The sequence below is a fragment of the Microchirus variegatus genome (assembly GCF_963457635.1).
Source record: "Microchirus variegatus genome assembly, chromosome: 3".
Taxonomy (NCBI): domain Eukaryota; kingdom Metazoa; phylum Chordata; class Actinopteri; order Pleuronectiformes; family Soleidae; genus Microchirus; species Microchirus variegatus.
The window spans coordinates 2,874,140-2,891,718 of NC_139804.1; the positions used below are offsets into that span (position 1 = coordinate 2,874,140).

Consider the following 17,579-nt stretch of genomic DNA (forward strand, 5'->3'; position numbering starts at 1 on the left):
TGCTCTCGCTTTTCAATAGGGAGCTTGAGCAATGGAGCGCTCTCTCTCTCTCACACACACACACACATTCTTGTACTTACTGCATACTGAGGACCGGGGAAAAGTGCTGACAAAGTGAGGACCAGCATTTCCACTTTATAAATCAACACAATTACAAATATCTACTTTATGAATGACATCTACAAAGAACTACTAGTTGCAGTACCATAAAATGTCTGCAGGTGGAGCCCCAGAGCAAGAAGGGCTGGAAAACTTTTTCGATTTATTTATTTATTTATTTTTTTGGTCCAAAATTTTACAAAAACTTCATACTCTACCATGTCGACCAAAATTTGAAAAAAATTTGACCCAACATTTTTGGCCCAAAAATTGACCAAAACTTTTTGGTCCAAAATTTGACAAAAACATCATACTATACTATGTCGTCCAAAATTTGAAAAAAAATTGACCCAAAATTTTTGGCCCAAAGTTTGACAAAAACATCATACTATATTATGTCGTCCAAAATTAAAAAAAAATTTGACCAAAAATGTTTGGTCCAAAATTTGACAAAAACGTCATACTATACTATGTCGTCCAAATTTTTTTTTAAATTTGACCAAAAATTTTTGGTCCAAAATTTGACTAAAAAAATCATACTATACTATGTCGTCCAAAATTTGAAAAAAAAAATTGACCCAAAATTTTTGGTCCAAAATTTGACAAAAACGTCATACTATGTCATCCAAAATTTTTTTTTTTTTTTTTTTTTTTTTTGGACAAATTGAGTATAGCATGTTATAGCAACCTAAGGGAGTGATTTCAATGAAAACAAAGTGAGGATTGGCCAAAATGTCCTCACTTTGTTGGTTAAAAACACTCACTGGTCCTCAGTATGCAGCAAGTACAAGAACACACACACACACACACACACACACACACACACACACACACACACACACACACACACACACACACACAGAGAAAGGGAAGAGGGTCACTGGGGGGTCCTGCAGAAAAAAAGAGGGGTGTTTTTAGGGGGAGGGGCTTCCAGTGTTTAGGTTTTTTAAGCAACAACAAACTCCTGCGAAACCTGATTCAGCAAAGACGACGACTTTAACGATGAAGCTGCCACAGAGTTGCAGAAAACACAAAGGCCGACAGAGCGCAGTACAGACATCCTCCACTGGAGGAGTCTGATAAACAAAACAACCTGTTAGTGAGAGACTATTGGCTGAGACACATGGGAAACACCTTCCTGCTGCTCTCCCAGCTCAGAGTCACAGAACAATGAGATCACATTTTCCTCTTTCTTCATCCTCATTATGGTCGTCTTTAAGCTTCTTCTTCTTCTTCTTCCTCCTCCTCCCAAACATGTTGATTCATCAATGACCAGAGTCTGCACAGGGGGCTCTTAATGAGGCTCTTCTGCCCTCTGCTGGTGAGGGTTAGGATGACAAGCTCTTTGTGTCCAAAAAAAAAAAATCACTCCAAAAACAGTTTAACAGTTTAATGCAGGGGTCTCAAACTTACGGAAGCGTATTGCATTCACTTGAAAAAAAAAAAAAAAAACTCCTGTTTTTCTCAGTAATTAATTTTCGGTTTGATTTTTTGAAAAAAAAAAATTCTGTTTTTCTGTCTAATTTTTTTTTTCTGTTCTTCGTGCAAATATTTTTTTCCCCTGTTTTTCAGAGTAATTTTTTTCAGAATTATCGAGAACTCTCGCTATGATACACGCGCCGCCAGCAGTCTCCTGATCGTCGAAAAATACTACTTTTTTCTCAGATAAAACTACAATTACTAATATGTTCTCATCTATAGTTTTACTGTGTGTTTTTACATCATTTTCTCCCACATCACACATGTTTATCATGGACATACTATGGGATGTGGTGGATTGAGGTATGGGAGTCTCTCTCTGATCCCTCCTGTTATATAATAATGATTCCAGCTGTGATGTGGTTTTTTTTCGCTTGCACAGATTAAAGTTTCGTTTGGGCCGATCCACGGCATAACAGCAGGCATCCAGCGCTGTAGGAATAATAATCTCCCTTATTTTAATCTGCACTGACTCAGAGGACACACAAGGAGATGCATCATATTATATAACACATGCAGGAAATACAGGAAACATGTATGCAGTTTTAAAATAACACATTTCTCTGTTTCAACAGCAGCGGACTACTACTGCACTCTTAGAAATAAAAGTGCTAAGTAGAACCATATAAGGTTCTTCGGATTGTCCTCACAGGAGAACCCTTTTTGGCTCCAGGTAGAACCTTTTTATAAAGGTTCCACCTGGAACTCTTTTAAAACCCTTTATTCAGAAAAGGGGTTTTAAAGGGTTCTCTGTGTCAAAATGGTTCTTACTGGAACCACTAGTGTTACCAAGAACCCTTGAAAAACCAGAAGCAAATGGTTCCAGGTAGAACCTCAGCCCTTTTAGAAGAACCCCTTTGGAACCCGTATTTCTCAGAGTGTACATTCTAAGAAATAAAAGTGCTAAGTAGAACCATATAAGGTTCTTCGGATTGTCCTCATAGGAGAACCTTTTTTGGCTCCAGGTGGAACCTTACCTGTAACCCTTGGTTTTACAAAGAACTCTTTTAAAACCATTTATTCAGGAAAGGGGTTTTAAAGGGTTCTCTGGATCAAAATGGTTCTCACTGGAACCATTAGTGTTACCAAGAACCCTTGAAAAACCCATTCTTCGGGAAAGGGTTTTTCAGAAGCAAATGGTTCCAGGTAGAACCTCAGCCCTTGTAGAAGAACCCCTTTGGAACCCGTATTTCTAAGAGTGTACACTCTAAGAAATAAAAGTGCCAAGTAGAACCATAAGGTTCTTGGGCTTGTCCTCATAGGAGAACCCTTTTTGGCTCCAGGTAGAACCGTTTTATAAAAGTTCCACCTGGAACTCTTTTAAAACCCTTTATTCAGAAAAGGGGTTTTAAAGGGTTCTCTGTGTCAAAATGGTTCTTACTGGAACCATTAATGTTACCAAGAACCCTTGAAAAACAAATGGTTCCAGGTAGAACCTCAGCTCTTGTAGAAGAACCCCTTTTGAACCCTTATTTCTAAGAGTGTACACTCTTAGAAATAAAAGTGCTAAGTAGAACCATAAGGTTATTGGGCTTGTCCTCATAGGAGAACCCTTTTTGGCTCAAAGTAGAACCTTTTTATAAAAATTCCACCTGGAACTCTTTAAAACCCTTTATTCAGAAAAGGGGTTTTAAAGGGTTCTCTGTGTCAAAATGGTTCTTACTGGAACCATTAATGTTACCAAGAACCCTTGAAAAACAAATGGTTCCAGGTAGAACCTCAGCTCTTGTAGAAGAACCCCTTTTGAACCCTTATTTCTAAGAGTGTACACTCTTAGAAATAAAAGTGCTAAGTAGAACCATAAGGTTCTTGGGCTTGTCCTCATAGGAGAACCCTTTTTGGCTCAAAGTAGAACCTTTTTATAAAAATTCCACCTGGAACTCTTTTAAAACCCTTTATTCAGAAAAGGGGTTTTAAAGGGTTCTCTGTGTCAAAATGGTTCTTACTGGAACCACTAGTGTTACCAAGAACCCTTGAAAAACCAGAAGCAAATGTTTCCAGGTAGAACCTCAGCCCTTGTATAAGAGCCCCTTTGGAACCCATATTTCTAAGAGTGTACACTCTTACTGTGAGGTAATATTAACTCGTACAATATCATTAAAGAGTGACTTTCAGTCCCATAATTCCAATCCAAATGACGAACGATCGCAGACATTTGACGGACATAAAAACAACAAACTCAACAAAGCGAGTACACAGATCTGTACATCGCACACAGAGCTGCGAACAAAGGCTTAAATCTGTGTTTTCTTGAGAGAGAGAGAGAGACGGTACGAGAAAGTCCGATACAACAACATCTGGCGATGGAGGCCGTGACAATCACTGGGATTTATTCTGATTATTTGGGCCTCACGTGTCTGTGCCCATTGGTCAGAAAAGCTCCAATTCCACTCACAGATTTAAAGAAGGACGGCCTGAACAGGGAGGGGAGGGGGGGGGGATTATTCTCTCTCTCTCTCTCTCTCCTTTGGCCTATTTTCCCCCCTCAACACAATCTCTGCCTCTCATTTCATCCCACGGTGCAGCGATGACCACAGACATGAGCACGGCAGGCGTTCACCGAGGCTTCCTCAAGAAATACGGTAGGCCACACTAAACTTTCACCTCTGCGAAATATCGGTGTATTTTTCGGAGTAAATCTGTGTCAAATACATCGTGTGTGTACAGTCGGGTTATTAAGATAAATCTCATGGCTTATTCCTGTGCTACTGCGTGTGTGTGTGTTTTAATCTGTAATTGTCATTGCAAAGTGCAACGAAATCAGTGCAAAAAGGTACAAGAGACAACAGGCACAGTATAAATTAAAGGTGCCATATGTAAGAATGTGGCCAAAAACGGTTACTACGTTCAAATTCAAAACACCGAGGTCTTTTAGGTTTCGTTTTCTGACGTAACTGGCAACCCGTGGTTGCTCGGCAGCTGAGACTCTACCGACTGCAATGATTGGTAGACGGCGGTAGGTGGCGCCACATGCCTCCAAAACATGATTTCAAAACATAAACATGATTTGCAGTCTGCAAAATATTATTTTTTTAATGCAAATATTCTGTCTGTGCTGTTGTTGTTGGTGAGTTCAGTTTGTTATATGAACATTATTCCTGAGTCTCTGTGACATATTAGGAGGATTTTATGGCCAGTTGATTTAGATTTATTACAAAATGCACCTTTAAATAAGATAAAAAACTGTATATAAAAAAAAACCAATAGATCTTTTAGAAATCATCTTGAGCAGAGGTTTTTCTTTCTGAGAAAAGTGAAACAATCATTTTTTATGACATTATTAACAGCCAGTGGCGAGGCACGGCGACATAATCATAAACATGATCATAAAAAACAGCACAAAGAAGCAATCGTACACAAAAATCTTTCGAATTTAGAGCAGATCTATAGGATAAAAGCTGTGTGGAATAATACAACTAAGTTAAGTAAGGATGAAGTTGACATAAAACAGCATTTTAAATCATTATTATTATTATCGTTATTATCATATATGAGGCAAACATTACCCTACGAGGACGTCTCAGTTGTGTTTGACGCCGTCGTCTCATGTCAGTGAGTGAATGTTTGACACTGACGCCAGATGTGTGAGTCGGCCAATGTTTTACGCCTTAGTATTTATGTCACATCTGTTTTAAATCTCAACCTCCAGTTTGATTTAAAAGAGGACGGATGCAGATGAAGCTGCTTTATCAGCTCTGTCAGCAGCTCAGATTTATTCAGCTCTGTGTGCTGCTTTATATAAGATATACAGTATATACATGTATAATGGAATCAGCCTGTTAGGATCTCAAAGTATACCATGAATAGACAGTTAGGGCCAATTCCAATTCCTATCTTAACCCTCAATATCAACCCTTAATCTTAACTAACCCTCAAAACCAAGTGTTGAGGGTTATTTTGTCACTTAGAAATGGGACATCCCCTTAAATAACAGGTAATCCCTGTGTTCACCTGTCTGCAGGAGGCTTCATGTTCAAACAGTGGAAGGAAAAGTACCTGGTGCTGACCATAGAGGGCGGCCTGCTGGTGTGCCGCGACGCCGAGTCCCCTCCAGACCAGGTGGTGGCGCTGCAGACCCACTGCGAGTCCATCGCAGAGGGACGAGACATCCTTGACCTGCCCAGGCTGCCTCCAGGGGGCAGGAGAGACTGCTGCTTTGCTCTCATTCTGCCACAGAACAAGTTCCTGCTGCTGCTCGCGGACAATCCGGACGACTGCAGGCAAGTCGCGCACGTGCATGAACGTGCACGTGCACACAAATTATGCAGTATGTCCATTATAATGAGTTCAGTCCAGTTCAGAATTCAGTTCAGAGTTTTATTGTCACTTTTTTGTGACAATTTAGCAGATGGCAAAACAAAAACACATTAAAAAAAGACAGACTTCAATACAATCCTAATCATATGTCAGGTTTATAACGCCTGCTAATATACAGCAGTGCAATAATAAAAACAATCAGAGCTAGAATTAAAGTCATTTTGAAATTATTTTGAATTGGTCCACATTTACAGCCATTTCCAAGAGATAACACAACAACGTGTGTTATTTAACACAATATTTGGTAAAATTCAGCTAAATCTATTTTACAAACAGACAGAGACAGATTAAGGCTCTACTATCTGAGCTACATACATTTACTCAGTATTAGTAACCCACTTCTAAGTTCCCTAACCCTAAAACCAGGTCTCAACCCTCCAAAAAAAGCCCTTTAGACATGTGATGACCAGCCAAAATGACCTCACTTTGCCAAAAATGATTTTTGGTCCTCATAATAATCACAAACACAAGAACACTAGCCCTTACCCTTATCTAAACCTAAACCTAATTCTAACCCTAAAACCAGGCCAAAATGTCCTCACAAAGATAGGTTTACTTGGCGATTGGTCCACACAGCGTACTAAAGACACACACAAGTTGGTGCTTCATCCACAGGGAGGACCATCATAGACATTATGCATTTCCTAACCCTAATCCTAACCCTAACACTGGGGTCTCAACCCTCCAAAATGCCCTTCAGAGATTTGAGGACCAGCCAAAATGTCCTCACTTTCCCAAAATGTCCTCACTTTCCCAAAATGTCCTCACTCGCTAAGGTTTATCAATGCGAGTGTGAGGTAGTAGTGAGGACCTTTGTACACTTAGTGCATTTCCTAGCCCCCTTACACTAACCTTAACCATCACCCATGACCTAAACCCAATTCTAACCCTAACCCTCAAAAATGGGGTCCTAAAAATGGTGAGGACCAGCCAAAATGTCCTCACTTTGCCGAAATGATTTCTGGTACTCACAAAATCACATATACAAGAACACTAGCCCTTAACCTTACCTTAACCTAAACCTAATTCTAACCCTAAAACCAGGTCCTAAACACCAAAAAAGCCTGTTAAAGATGTGAGGACCAGCCAAAATGTCCTCACAAAGATAGGTTTGCTTGACGATTGGTCCACACGGCATACTTAAGACACACAAAAACACACACACACACACACACACACACACACACACACACACACACACACACACACACAGTTGGTGCTTCATTCAAAGTGAGGACCGTCATAGACATAATGCTTTTCCTAACCCTAACCCTAACCCTAAAAATGGGGTCTTAAACCCCAAAAAGCCCATTTAAGATGTGAGGACCAGCCAAAGATGATTTCTGGTCCTCACAAAGTGACAAATACAAGAACACTAGACACACACAAACACACAAGTTGGTGCTTCATTCACAGTGAGGACCGTCATAGACATTATGCATTTCCAAACCTAATTCTAACCCTAAAACCCAAAAAAGCCCGTTAAAGATGTGAGAACCAGCCAAAATGTCCTCACAAAGATAGGTTTGCTTGACGATTGGTCCACACAGCGTACTAAAGACACACACAAACACACACCCAACACACACACACACATGCAAACATCATTTGTCCCACAGACTATATCAGGCATGTTTACATATATAGACCTGGTTATCAGATTGTGAAGTGTTCCCTGTTCACTGGCCTTTTCCTTTGTGTCAGATGGAAAAACAAAAACATGATGGTGTTATTGTTGATCTTTCACAGTTTGTGGCTGAAGCTGATCAGGAAAGTGAGGGAGGTGAGTCAGCAGAAGCTCCCTGACTCAGTCCTTACAACCTTATCTAACAATATCTGGTGTAGTAAATGTTAGTCATGTTCATTAGAGTTACCTCTGTTATATAATGACCTTGTTTTTTTTGGGTTTTTTTTTAATCTAGGGTGTCATGTCACACATGAGCCTTCAGAGGCAGCACAGCATCATACCCTGCATCACAGACAGGGAACCACTGCCAGACTCCTGCAGTGACAAAGACCCTGGTTCACCCCTGGTCTGTAAAAGCACTGCTCCTCAAACTCCTCCTCCTCCTCAAACTCCTCCTCTATCTCAAGTCACTGAGCGAGGAGGCTCCCTCAGAGAGAGAGGCCAAAACCAAGGTGAGGTCAAAGGTCAAGTCAGGTCATCTGTAGATACTTAACCAAGGTTAAACCATGTTTTTTATCGCAAGTCATTCCCGGAAAGTGGCTCAGGACCTACACACTGGTCTAAACAAAACAAACCATTATGTGTAGGTTGCATCCTGTGAATGACCCAAAAACTCAGAATGTCCACATGCTGGGTTAGGGTTGGGGTTAGGAGTTTAGAAAGGCCTACTGATCCAGTTTGTGGTAATGGTGATCCAGTCCAGGTCCAGCAGACGGGACCAGGGTACGATCCCTGTGGGCAGGAAAGAAGGGGGGTCCACTGTGAAATTAAGTTTAATTAATAATCCAATATGTTATTTTCTGGACTACTGGAGTTAAGAAACACCCAGAAACTCAGTATGTCCACATGCACAGTTGGGTTAGGGTTAGGAGTCAGATTAAGACAGGCAATCGGACAACTTGGAGGAGAAAGGGGATTTATTGGCCGTGTTTGTCTGACTCCGCCTCCGTAGGTGGCGCTGTATCTCGCTATAAGCTAGCGCTTATTGAATCAGTTTCCTGTTGACCTTGACGTTCTCGTACCTGCTGTACAAAACCCACTTTGTCAGTCCAAAAGTGGGTCAAGCTTTGTCGTCTATTCTGTTGTTGTTCTTTTCTCGGCATCAGTTCTGCAGTGGGTTAGAGTTAGAGTTAGAGTAAGGGTTAGGGTCGTCTTCCGGGTCAGAGACCAGGGAGCCGAGTCCCACTCCCAGTCCGACTAAGCGTATACATGCAGGAGTAATCAGACTATGAATCGCATTATCCAGGTGTGTTAGTCCGACCAAACCAAATGATCTTATTGTCTTAGACTCCGTCCCGATAACGCCCCCTTAAAATTTCCCCTTGGTTTTGAGTGCCCTCAACAGTAAAAAGTGGTATTGTGACATCGTTACATGCAAATTAGCGTAGTGAACATAACGAACGTGCTAACCTACGTCACACGTTGACAATTCTACCGGTGGAGCGTGCTACTATTTTCACTCGGGAAAAATGCCGGCGGATCCAGCTGTTTGTTTTTCTCCGTCAACGCTCGTTTTTTCTCCGTCCTCGTAAAAGCTTTATATCGCGAATGTGATTGAAATTTGACAAGTCCAGGGTTCAAGTGAACGTCGTTACACACATCCACACACTGACAAAACTACCCAGATGTAGCAGAGCTAGCTAGCGCCCGCCATGCAGCTCTGTGTGTCGGGCGTGCTCCCTCGGGGCGCTCGGTGGGTAGCCGCTCACTAGCTAGTTAGCTAGCTGCTTTCATAAACCGTCACTTATTTTCTGACATTAGTGTTCAAAACTCAACGGTCCTTTGGACGTGTATCAAAACACAGATTCCAACACAATTCGACACTGTAATGTACTTATTTGCGAAAATATATTACAACGATATTGTTCCTCGGCAGATGTGGCCGCCATCTTTGTTGAAAAATATCAGCCGGCTCGCTGAATTCGCAAAGCATCATGGGTAATTTCATCTTCCACTTCTTTTTAAGCCCGCACCAGAGCTCACTACATTTTGAGGGTTGATTATAAGGGAAAAATCACATTTCCCCTTAATCCACCCTACACGTGAACGCACAAAATTAGGGTTAGGGTAAAAATGTAGGGTTAGGGGAGGTATATGGGGCGGGGCCTATGTCTCGGAAAGTGATTTAGAGGCCTTAGTCTGACTAAAATCGCACTATTTACCTGTTACAGGTGCATCGAGCGAGAATTAGTGACCTCTGGTGGTGAGACTGCAGCTTTGCAACCCCTCCCTTTCCAAATTGCTTTAGGGGACCACGGTGGCCTTCACATACCAGAATGAAATGATTGAAACCACTCAAACACAATGCTCGCTCTGAAAATGTGAAATATCGTAAACATATCGTATGTATCCGTCTCTCTCGTCCGTGCAGGCGTTGGAGCGCGGCGGCGCCTGTGCAGCGTCTCCTCGGCGCCTCCCCACCGCGTCTCCGACTGCCTCCGCCACGGCAACAGCAGCGACGCTCGGGCCGTCAGGGCCGTGTGTCTGCTGATGGGCGGGGCCACCGCCGCCTCCTCCTCCGCGCTGGCCTACCTCAACTCCTGCTCGCCGACCTCCCCGCTCACCGGCAGAGCTGCGGAGCTGGGCCGCGGCTCAGGAGGAGGAGGAGGAGGAGGCTTCTCCGAGCTTCCTGGAGGAGGAGGAGGAGGAGGCTCCTTCCACGCCTGCGGCCAGGACATCGACTCCCCGCACTTCAACAGCTTTGACTTTGAGGGAGACTCCGACTTTGACGCGTTTGACTGCGGCGGATTTGCTTTTTAAGTGTGACGTGGAGACCTTTTTACCCCCCCCTCGCTCCGCCCCGTGTTGGTATTCCCTTATAATATAAAGGCATGTTAATTATTGAGTTGTATATTGTACAGTGTACGTCTCGTTCATAAATGATTGAAGGTGTTTTTCCTGGCGTCGTGCCCGTGCTCCTCAGGTGAATCATTCATGATTGTGACTCCTGAACACTCTATCTGTGCCGTGTCACTTCTTCCATGCCACAGGACGACTTAAGGTCAAGTAAAATGATTCCCAACGAAGCGACGCGGACATTTATGAGGCCTCAGTAGAGTTGATTTTCTACTCTTTTTTCATTTTTTTTAAGAAAGAAAACCCACGCTTGCTGTAAATATTGTTTTTCCCTTCCCTGTCCACATCTGCCTGACTTCCCTTTGCCCTGTTTACACAAACTGCAGCGTCGCAAACCACCTGCACAAACCAGTATCGCGCGTTTGAGTTCGCGGTACAAAGGTGAAGCTCTGAAAACAATCGTGACTGTGCAGATCTCAAACGACCCATTTTCCCGCTGTTACTTGCTGTTGCCTGAACTATGTCTACATTTGGATGGTGTTTGAGGTTGCGGAGGTTGGGGGGGGGAGGGGCGGGCAAGGACGTCGTAACCCAGAATCCCCCATGGTGAGCTGCTGCTGCTGCTGAGCTTTTGTATTACTGTAAAAAAAAAATATAATAATAATCTGTTGGATTTGAGCTGGATTTGAATGTGTGCTCTGTTTTTGTACCAGAATGGAATCAGAATGGAAGTATGTGCTGAGTGACGGCAAATATTTCAGTCCACATGAAATAAAGAGGAGAGGAGAAAATGAAACCTACCCTACCGTCTGGGCTCACCTATAGGATTTATGTTGTGTTTTCCATTAAAAGTCAGTCTTTTATTCATCAAAAGAGTTGCAAAATAAATAGAAAATATAGTCAAGACATTGAAGAGATGAGAAATAATGATTTTTATTCAAAAATATTAATTTTGCCCTTTTGTCAAAGAACCAAAAAAACTGTTCTAATCATCCAATAGTCTTCTAACGCCATTAGCAAACACACTGTACCATTAGAACACTGGAAATGGGCCTCTATACACTCTAGATATAAAAGTGCTAAGTAGAACCATGTAAGGTTTTAAAGGGTTCTCTGGATCAAAATGGTTCTCACTGGAACCATTAGTGTTACCAAGAACCCTTGAAAAACCCTTTCTTCAGGAAAGGGTTTTTCATAAGCAAATGGTTCCAGGTAGAACCTCAGCCCTTGTAGAAGAACCCTTTTGGAACCCTTATTTCTAAGAGTGTATACGACAAAAATATACCATTATACAAAATATACCAAAAATGTACGATTTTAAGACCTTTAGAGTAATGTATTTAAGATCACTACATGTACATGTACGAGTATGTGTATGTGTATGTGTATGTGTATGTGTATGTGTACGTGTACACCTATGTACATATTCCATTAAAAACCAGACGTTTGCAGCTAAAATAGTCTTTTACCACATTAACAATGTATAGAGTGTATTTATGATCAATTTAATGTTAGATTCATTGGGAAAAAAAGAGTGACCCCAAACTTTTGAAGTTTAAAGAGTGACCCCCTCCTCCTGAGCCGTGGCCCATCTCTTTTCCAACTTGCAGAACGATAACTTCACACAGGTTAAAGTGAGGTGGGGCCCCTTTGGGGGGGGGGGGTTTTCTACTGAGATGTCATTGCAAATTGCCCATTTGTTGTTTAAGGGGGACAGGGAGGCGGCTGCTCACTGCACATTTCAGTAAAAAACAGCCCTCAGGCTCCGAGTGTCGGGGGGCCCCCCTATCGGCTCGGGTGCCCCAAGCAGTTGACTGCCCTTGCCTGTTCACAAGCTGCGCCCCTGGACACCCAACCAAATATATAAATTGATATTGATTTACCACATACTGTAAGCCCATTTTCGAGCTAACAGTGGTGAAACTGAACTGTACTTGAAGTTAATCACAGCTGGAACTGGTATAACTGTAGCATGATGCAATGTATGCTGGTAAACTCCTCCCACTTAACCTCCAGCACATTAATATAAAAGTTCACAGCGTTATTATTATTATTATTATTATAGTTATAAAAACATGCAATGTCATGTCCGTCTCGTCAGTCCCGCTCCACACTGGCTTTGGGCCAGTGTTTGTAGGTAAAGGAGCACAAACACCTGAACACCAGAGTCACATGGTTCACCCATGGCCCACTGCAGCACTCCTGCCAGCTCCCCGTCGGGTCTACAAATATGTGAGGAGACGAGAGCGAGCGGGAGCTAAGTGAAAAGTGGACAGTGCGAGAAAGATCTGCTTTACAAGAGACAGGAAGTGCAGAACATCATGGACGTCAGCGCGATCGTGCTCCTGGCCGGGCTAATCTTAGCTCTACTGTGGCTTTTTAGGGTCAAAAACAGTAAGAAGTATCGTTTGCCTCCAGGACCTTTTGCACTTCCTCTCATAGGAAACCTGCCAAAACTGGACAAAAAGGCCCCGTACAAAAGCTTCCGAAAGGTGAGTTTGGGGAACTCTTTTTTTTACAGACAACGGACGATCTTTGACCAGGAAACGAAATGCATCAAACTGTTCGCGATTGTCCAAACAGTTGAGCGAGACCTACGGTCCAGTGATGACGGTGCACCTGGGCTGGCAGCGGACGGTGGTCCTGGTGGGGTACGATGCAGTGAAGGAGGCTCTGGTGGACCAGGCCAACGACTTCACCGGCAGGTGGTCTCTACCGTTTTTGGAGAAGGTCACCGACGGCTACGGTAATCAAATCTGTCTTGTTTCAGCAGTTCCACCGATGTGTCCGGGGTCAACGAGCACTCGCTTACCGTTTCCTTTTGGTCCAGGTTTGGGGATCAGTAACGGCGAGCGGTGGCAGCAGTTGCGTCGTTTCACGCTCTCCACCCTGCGAGACTTCGGGATGGGACGCAAAGGCATGGAGGAGTGGATCCAGGAGGAGAGCAAACACATGCGGGATCACATCGACTCGTACAAAGGTGTGCGTTCGTCGTCGTCATCAGGTCATGGCCCAGCCCACTCTACCTCTGTCACGTAAAATAAGATACGAAGGCTCCGTCCCAGTACCTCCCCCTTAAAATTTCCCCTTGGTTTTGAGTGCCCTCAACCATAAATGCAAATTAGCGTAGTGAAAGTAGCGAACGTGCTAACCTACGTCACATCTTGACAATTCTACCGGTGGAGCGTGCTACTATTTTCATTCAGGAAAAATGCCGGCGGATCAGTCGCTTGTTTTTCTCCGTCCTCGTAAACGCGATATCGCGAATGTGATTGAAATCTGACAAGTCCAGGGTATTCGCGTTCGAGTGAACGCCGGTACACACATCCACACACTGACAAAACTATCCAGATGTAGCAGAGCTAGCTAGCGGCTATTTACCGAGTGCATCGAGAGCATTTGCCCGTCATGCTCTTTAGCTAGCTAGTTAGCTAGCTGCTTTCATAAATCGTCTTATTTTCTGACATTAGTGTCCTTTGGATGTTTATCAAACCAACATATTCCAACACAATCCGACACTGTAACGTGCTTATTTGCGAACATATATTACAACGAAAAATGTTCCACGGTAGATGTGGCCGCCATCTTTGTTGAAAAATATCAGCCGGCTCGCTGAATTCGCAAAGCATCATGGGTAATTTCCACTTCTTTTAAAGCCTGCACCAGAGCTCACTACATTTGATGAGGGTTGATTATAAGGAAAAAATCACATTTCCCCTTGCCCCACTACGGTGGCCCTGAGGTGCAAAACACAAACGCAAATCAAAAACACAAACGCAAATCGCACAATAAAAAACACAAAAGCAGAAAACACGAAAACATTAACTCACTTTAGCTGCCGTTCCATGTGTTTTGTTAATGTTTTTGTGTTTTTGATTTGCGTTTGTGTTTTTGATTTGCGTTTGTGTTTTGCACCTCAGGGCCACCGTACTCGACCCTACACGTGAACGCTCAAAATGTAGGGTTAGGGAAAAAAATGCAGGGTTAGGGGAGGTATTGGGACGTGGCCAAACAGTCCGAGGGTTGCCAAACCACCAGCACACTTCCGTACAAAAACAGTGCACAACATATTTAAAAACAAATTGCGGTAGGTGATACGTATCATTGTGCATTTTCAAGCAGTTATGCTTCCTCCCTCTTTTCCAGGTGCACCATTTGACCCATCGTCCTCACTGAGCCGCACTGTGTCTAATGTGATCTGCTGCATGGTGTTTGGTCAGCGCTTTACTTATGACGACAAGCAGTTCCTGCATCTCCTCAGCATCATATCTGGCATCTTAAGGTTCATCAGTTCTCCTCTGGGTCAGGTGAGTGGAGGAGGGAACGTGAACATAATGTAACACTGGAAATTTCCCCACTGCAGGACGAATAAAGGACTATCTTATCTTATCTTATCTTGAAGCACTTTGACAGTGAGCTGACTTTCTTCTCGAAAACAAAAAGTATCTCGGAATGACTTGAAATTTACCATCATAATAGTCGGCATCGCCCTGAACAAGGATCTGTCGAAAATATTTGCAAATCTCTTAAGGAATAATTTTAATGAATATTTGAATTTCAGGAAATCATCCATTTGCCCTTGATGTACTTTGACAGTGAGCTGACTTTCTTCTCGAAAACAAAAAGAATCTCGGAATGACTTGAAATTTACCATCATTATAGTCAGCATCGCCCTGAACAAGGATCCATTGAAAATATTTGCAAACCTCTTAAGGAATAATTTGAATGAATTTTTGAAATTCAGGAAATTATCCATTTCATTATCCACAGCACATACGGCTGCCGCTGTAAAGGGAGTCCTATGCCTTATGTACAGATATAAGACCTCCTAAAAATATACTCTAATAAACTCTAATAATAATATCTAATAAATCTGTGATGTAGATTTTAAAGGTATCTTGGGGTTTCTGTGTGCCTCTTTCCAACAGCTGTACAACATCTTTCCCTGGCTGATGGAGCGCCTGCCCGGCGGCCATCACGCTACTTTTGCAGAAATAAAAGAGGTGACAAACTTCATCGAGACAAAAATCAAAGAGCACCAGGAGACGCTGGACACCAGCTCCCCGCGAGACTACATCGACTGCTTCCTCACCCAGATGAATCAGGTTGGAAAGAACTTTAAGATCGCTTTACATAGAAAACAAAGTATATCCCAATGAGCAATGATGCTGAATTTTGAAACCTCTTGGTCCTCTCAGGAGAAGCACAACGCCAAGACCGAGTTCCACCTGGACAACTTGAAGTCGACCGTGTTGAATTTGTTCCTGGCAGGAACAGAAACCACAAGCACCACCATCAGATACGGCATCAGCGTGCTCATGAAATATCCCCAAATACAGGGTAGGCGTTCACTCCGAGACACGACTGCTCACTTTTACAACAACGGTGGATTTGTTTTTTCTTTCTTATTTGTAGAAAGGCTGCAGGAGGAGATCGACAGTGTGATTGGACGAGGCCGTAGTCCCGCCATGGAGGACAGGAAGTCGCTGTCCTTCACAGATGCTTTCCTCCACGAGCTGCAGCGTTTTCTGGACATCGTCCCCTTCAGTCTCCCCCACTACGCCCTGCACGACATCTCCTTTCGGGGCTACACCATTCCCAAGGTATTCTCCAAGCTAAACATTAGGGCTGCAGATATCCATTATTTTCTACCAATTAATTTTGCGATTAATCGAGGTAGCAAAAACGCAAAATTATTATTATTATTTCTATTTTATCTTTTCCGATAGCTGCAGCCCTAGTAAGCTACATTAAATCAGCTAACATCAATGTTTACTTTAGCATGTGCCGGAAGCGTTAGCAACTGGATGCTATCGGCTCAGATGTTGAATCATTGAGGACGTGCTTTTGTGTTAAGCCATTTGTTACACTGCACCTTGTTGACTTCTAGTTTAAAAGTTGAAATTATGAGATAAAAAGCGAAAATTATGAGATAAAATTCCAAATTATGAGATAAAAAGTCGAAATTATGAGTTAAAAAGCGGAAATGATGAGTTTAAAAGCGGAAATTATGAGATAAGAAGTCAAAATTATGAGATAAAAAGTTAAATTTATGAGATAAAAAGCCAAAATTATGAGATAAAAAGTCATATTTGTGAGATAAAAGTGGAAATTATGTGATAAAAACCGAAATTATGAGTTAAAAAATCAAAATTATGAGTTTTAAAGTAGAAATTATGATAAAAAGTTGAATTTATGAGATAAAAAGATAAAAAGCTGAAATTTTGAGATAAAAAGTCAAAATTATGAGTTAAAAAGTCAAAATTATGAGATGAAGTCAAAATTATTAGATAAAAAGCCGAAAATATGAGATAAAGTTAAAATTATGAGATAGTCAAAATTATGAGATAAAAGTCAAAATTATGAGATAAAGTCAAAATTATGAGATAAAAAGTCAAAATTATGAATTTAAAAGTTAGCTTTCTTGTTTTAGCGTGAAATAGTCCCACACTTGGACATTTTCTGCCTTTTACGGGCTGTTTCACTCTCCGTCTCCGTAATCGTGCTAGCTAAAATCCGGATGTGCGTCTGCTAAAACGGTCCGTGTGGAACAACGATCCCTGTGCTGAACAGGCCGCGGGAGACAGGAATTAAAGTAAATACTCGAGGCAGAGTAATGGTTGCAGCCGGATTAAACATGCCACAGTTTTTGGAGTCTGCTGCACATGACGTTCACACAGTATTTCTCGTCACAACAGGACACTGTGATCGTCCCTTTGCTGCACTCTGTGCTCAGAGACGAGAAGCACTGGGCCAACCCCATGTCCTTTAACCCCGAGCATTTCCTGGACCAGAATGGAAACTTTAAGAAAAATCCCGCGTTCATGCCGTTCGCTGCAGGTAAAACACTGAGCATTTTTTAACGACTTAGCGTCCAAACCATCTCTATCTCACAAACACCAGGTTGTTTTTCCACGTCTTCACAGGGAAAAGAGCCTGCGTTGGTGAATCTCTGGCGCGCATGGAGCTTTTCATCTTCCTGGTTTCACTGCTGCAGCATTTCACCTTCTCCTGCCCCGACGGAGCCGACAGCATCGACCTCGTCCCGGAGTTCAGCGGCTTCGCTAACGTGCCGCGGATTTACCGGATCATCGCCACGCCGCGGTGAACACAGGGCGTCGTCCATCGGGATCATTTTTTACTGGATTAGCTCCACCCCCTGAATGTGTGCTAATCTGAGCTGACACAGGGCATTGGGGGG

At 42.7% G+C, this 17,579-nt stretch overlaps 1 protein-coding gene across 1 annotated transcript; it reads left to right on the forward strand.

Annotated features, from left to right (window-relative positions):
- Positions 1-12,699: 12,699 nt before the first annotated feature.
- Positions 12,700-17,486, forward strand: LOC310924912 (cytochrome P450 2F3-like; the record flags this gene model as incomplete). Its single annotated transcript, XM_083886772.1, has 9 exons — positions 12,700-12,870; positions 12,962-13,124; positions 13,209-13,358; positions 14,525-14,685; positions 15,307-15,483; positions 15,577-15,718; positions 15,794-15,981; positions 17,077-17,218; positions 17,305-17,486. 9 exons carry the CDS (start codon positions 12,700-12,702, stop codon positions 17,484-17,486), a joined length of 1,476 nt encoding a protein of 491 aa, XP_083742898.1.
- Positions 17,487-17,579: the final 93 nt, after the last annotated feature.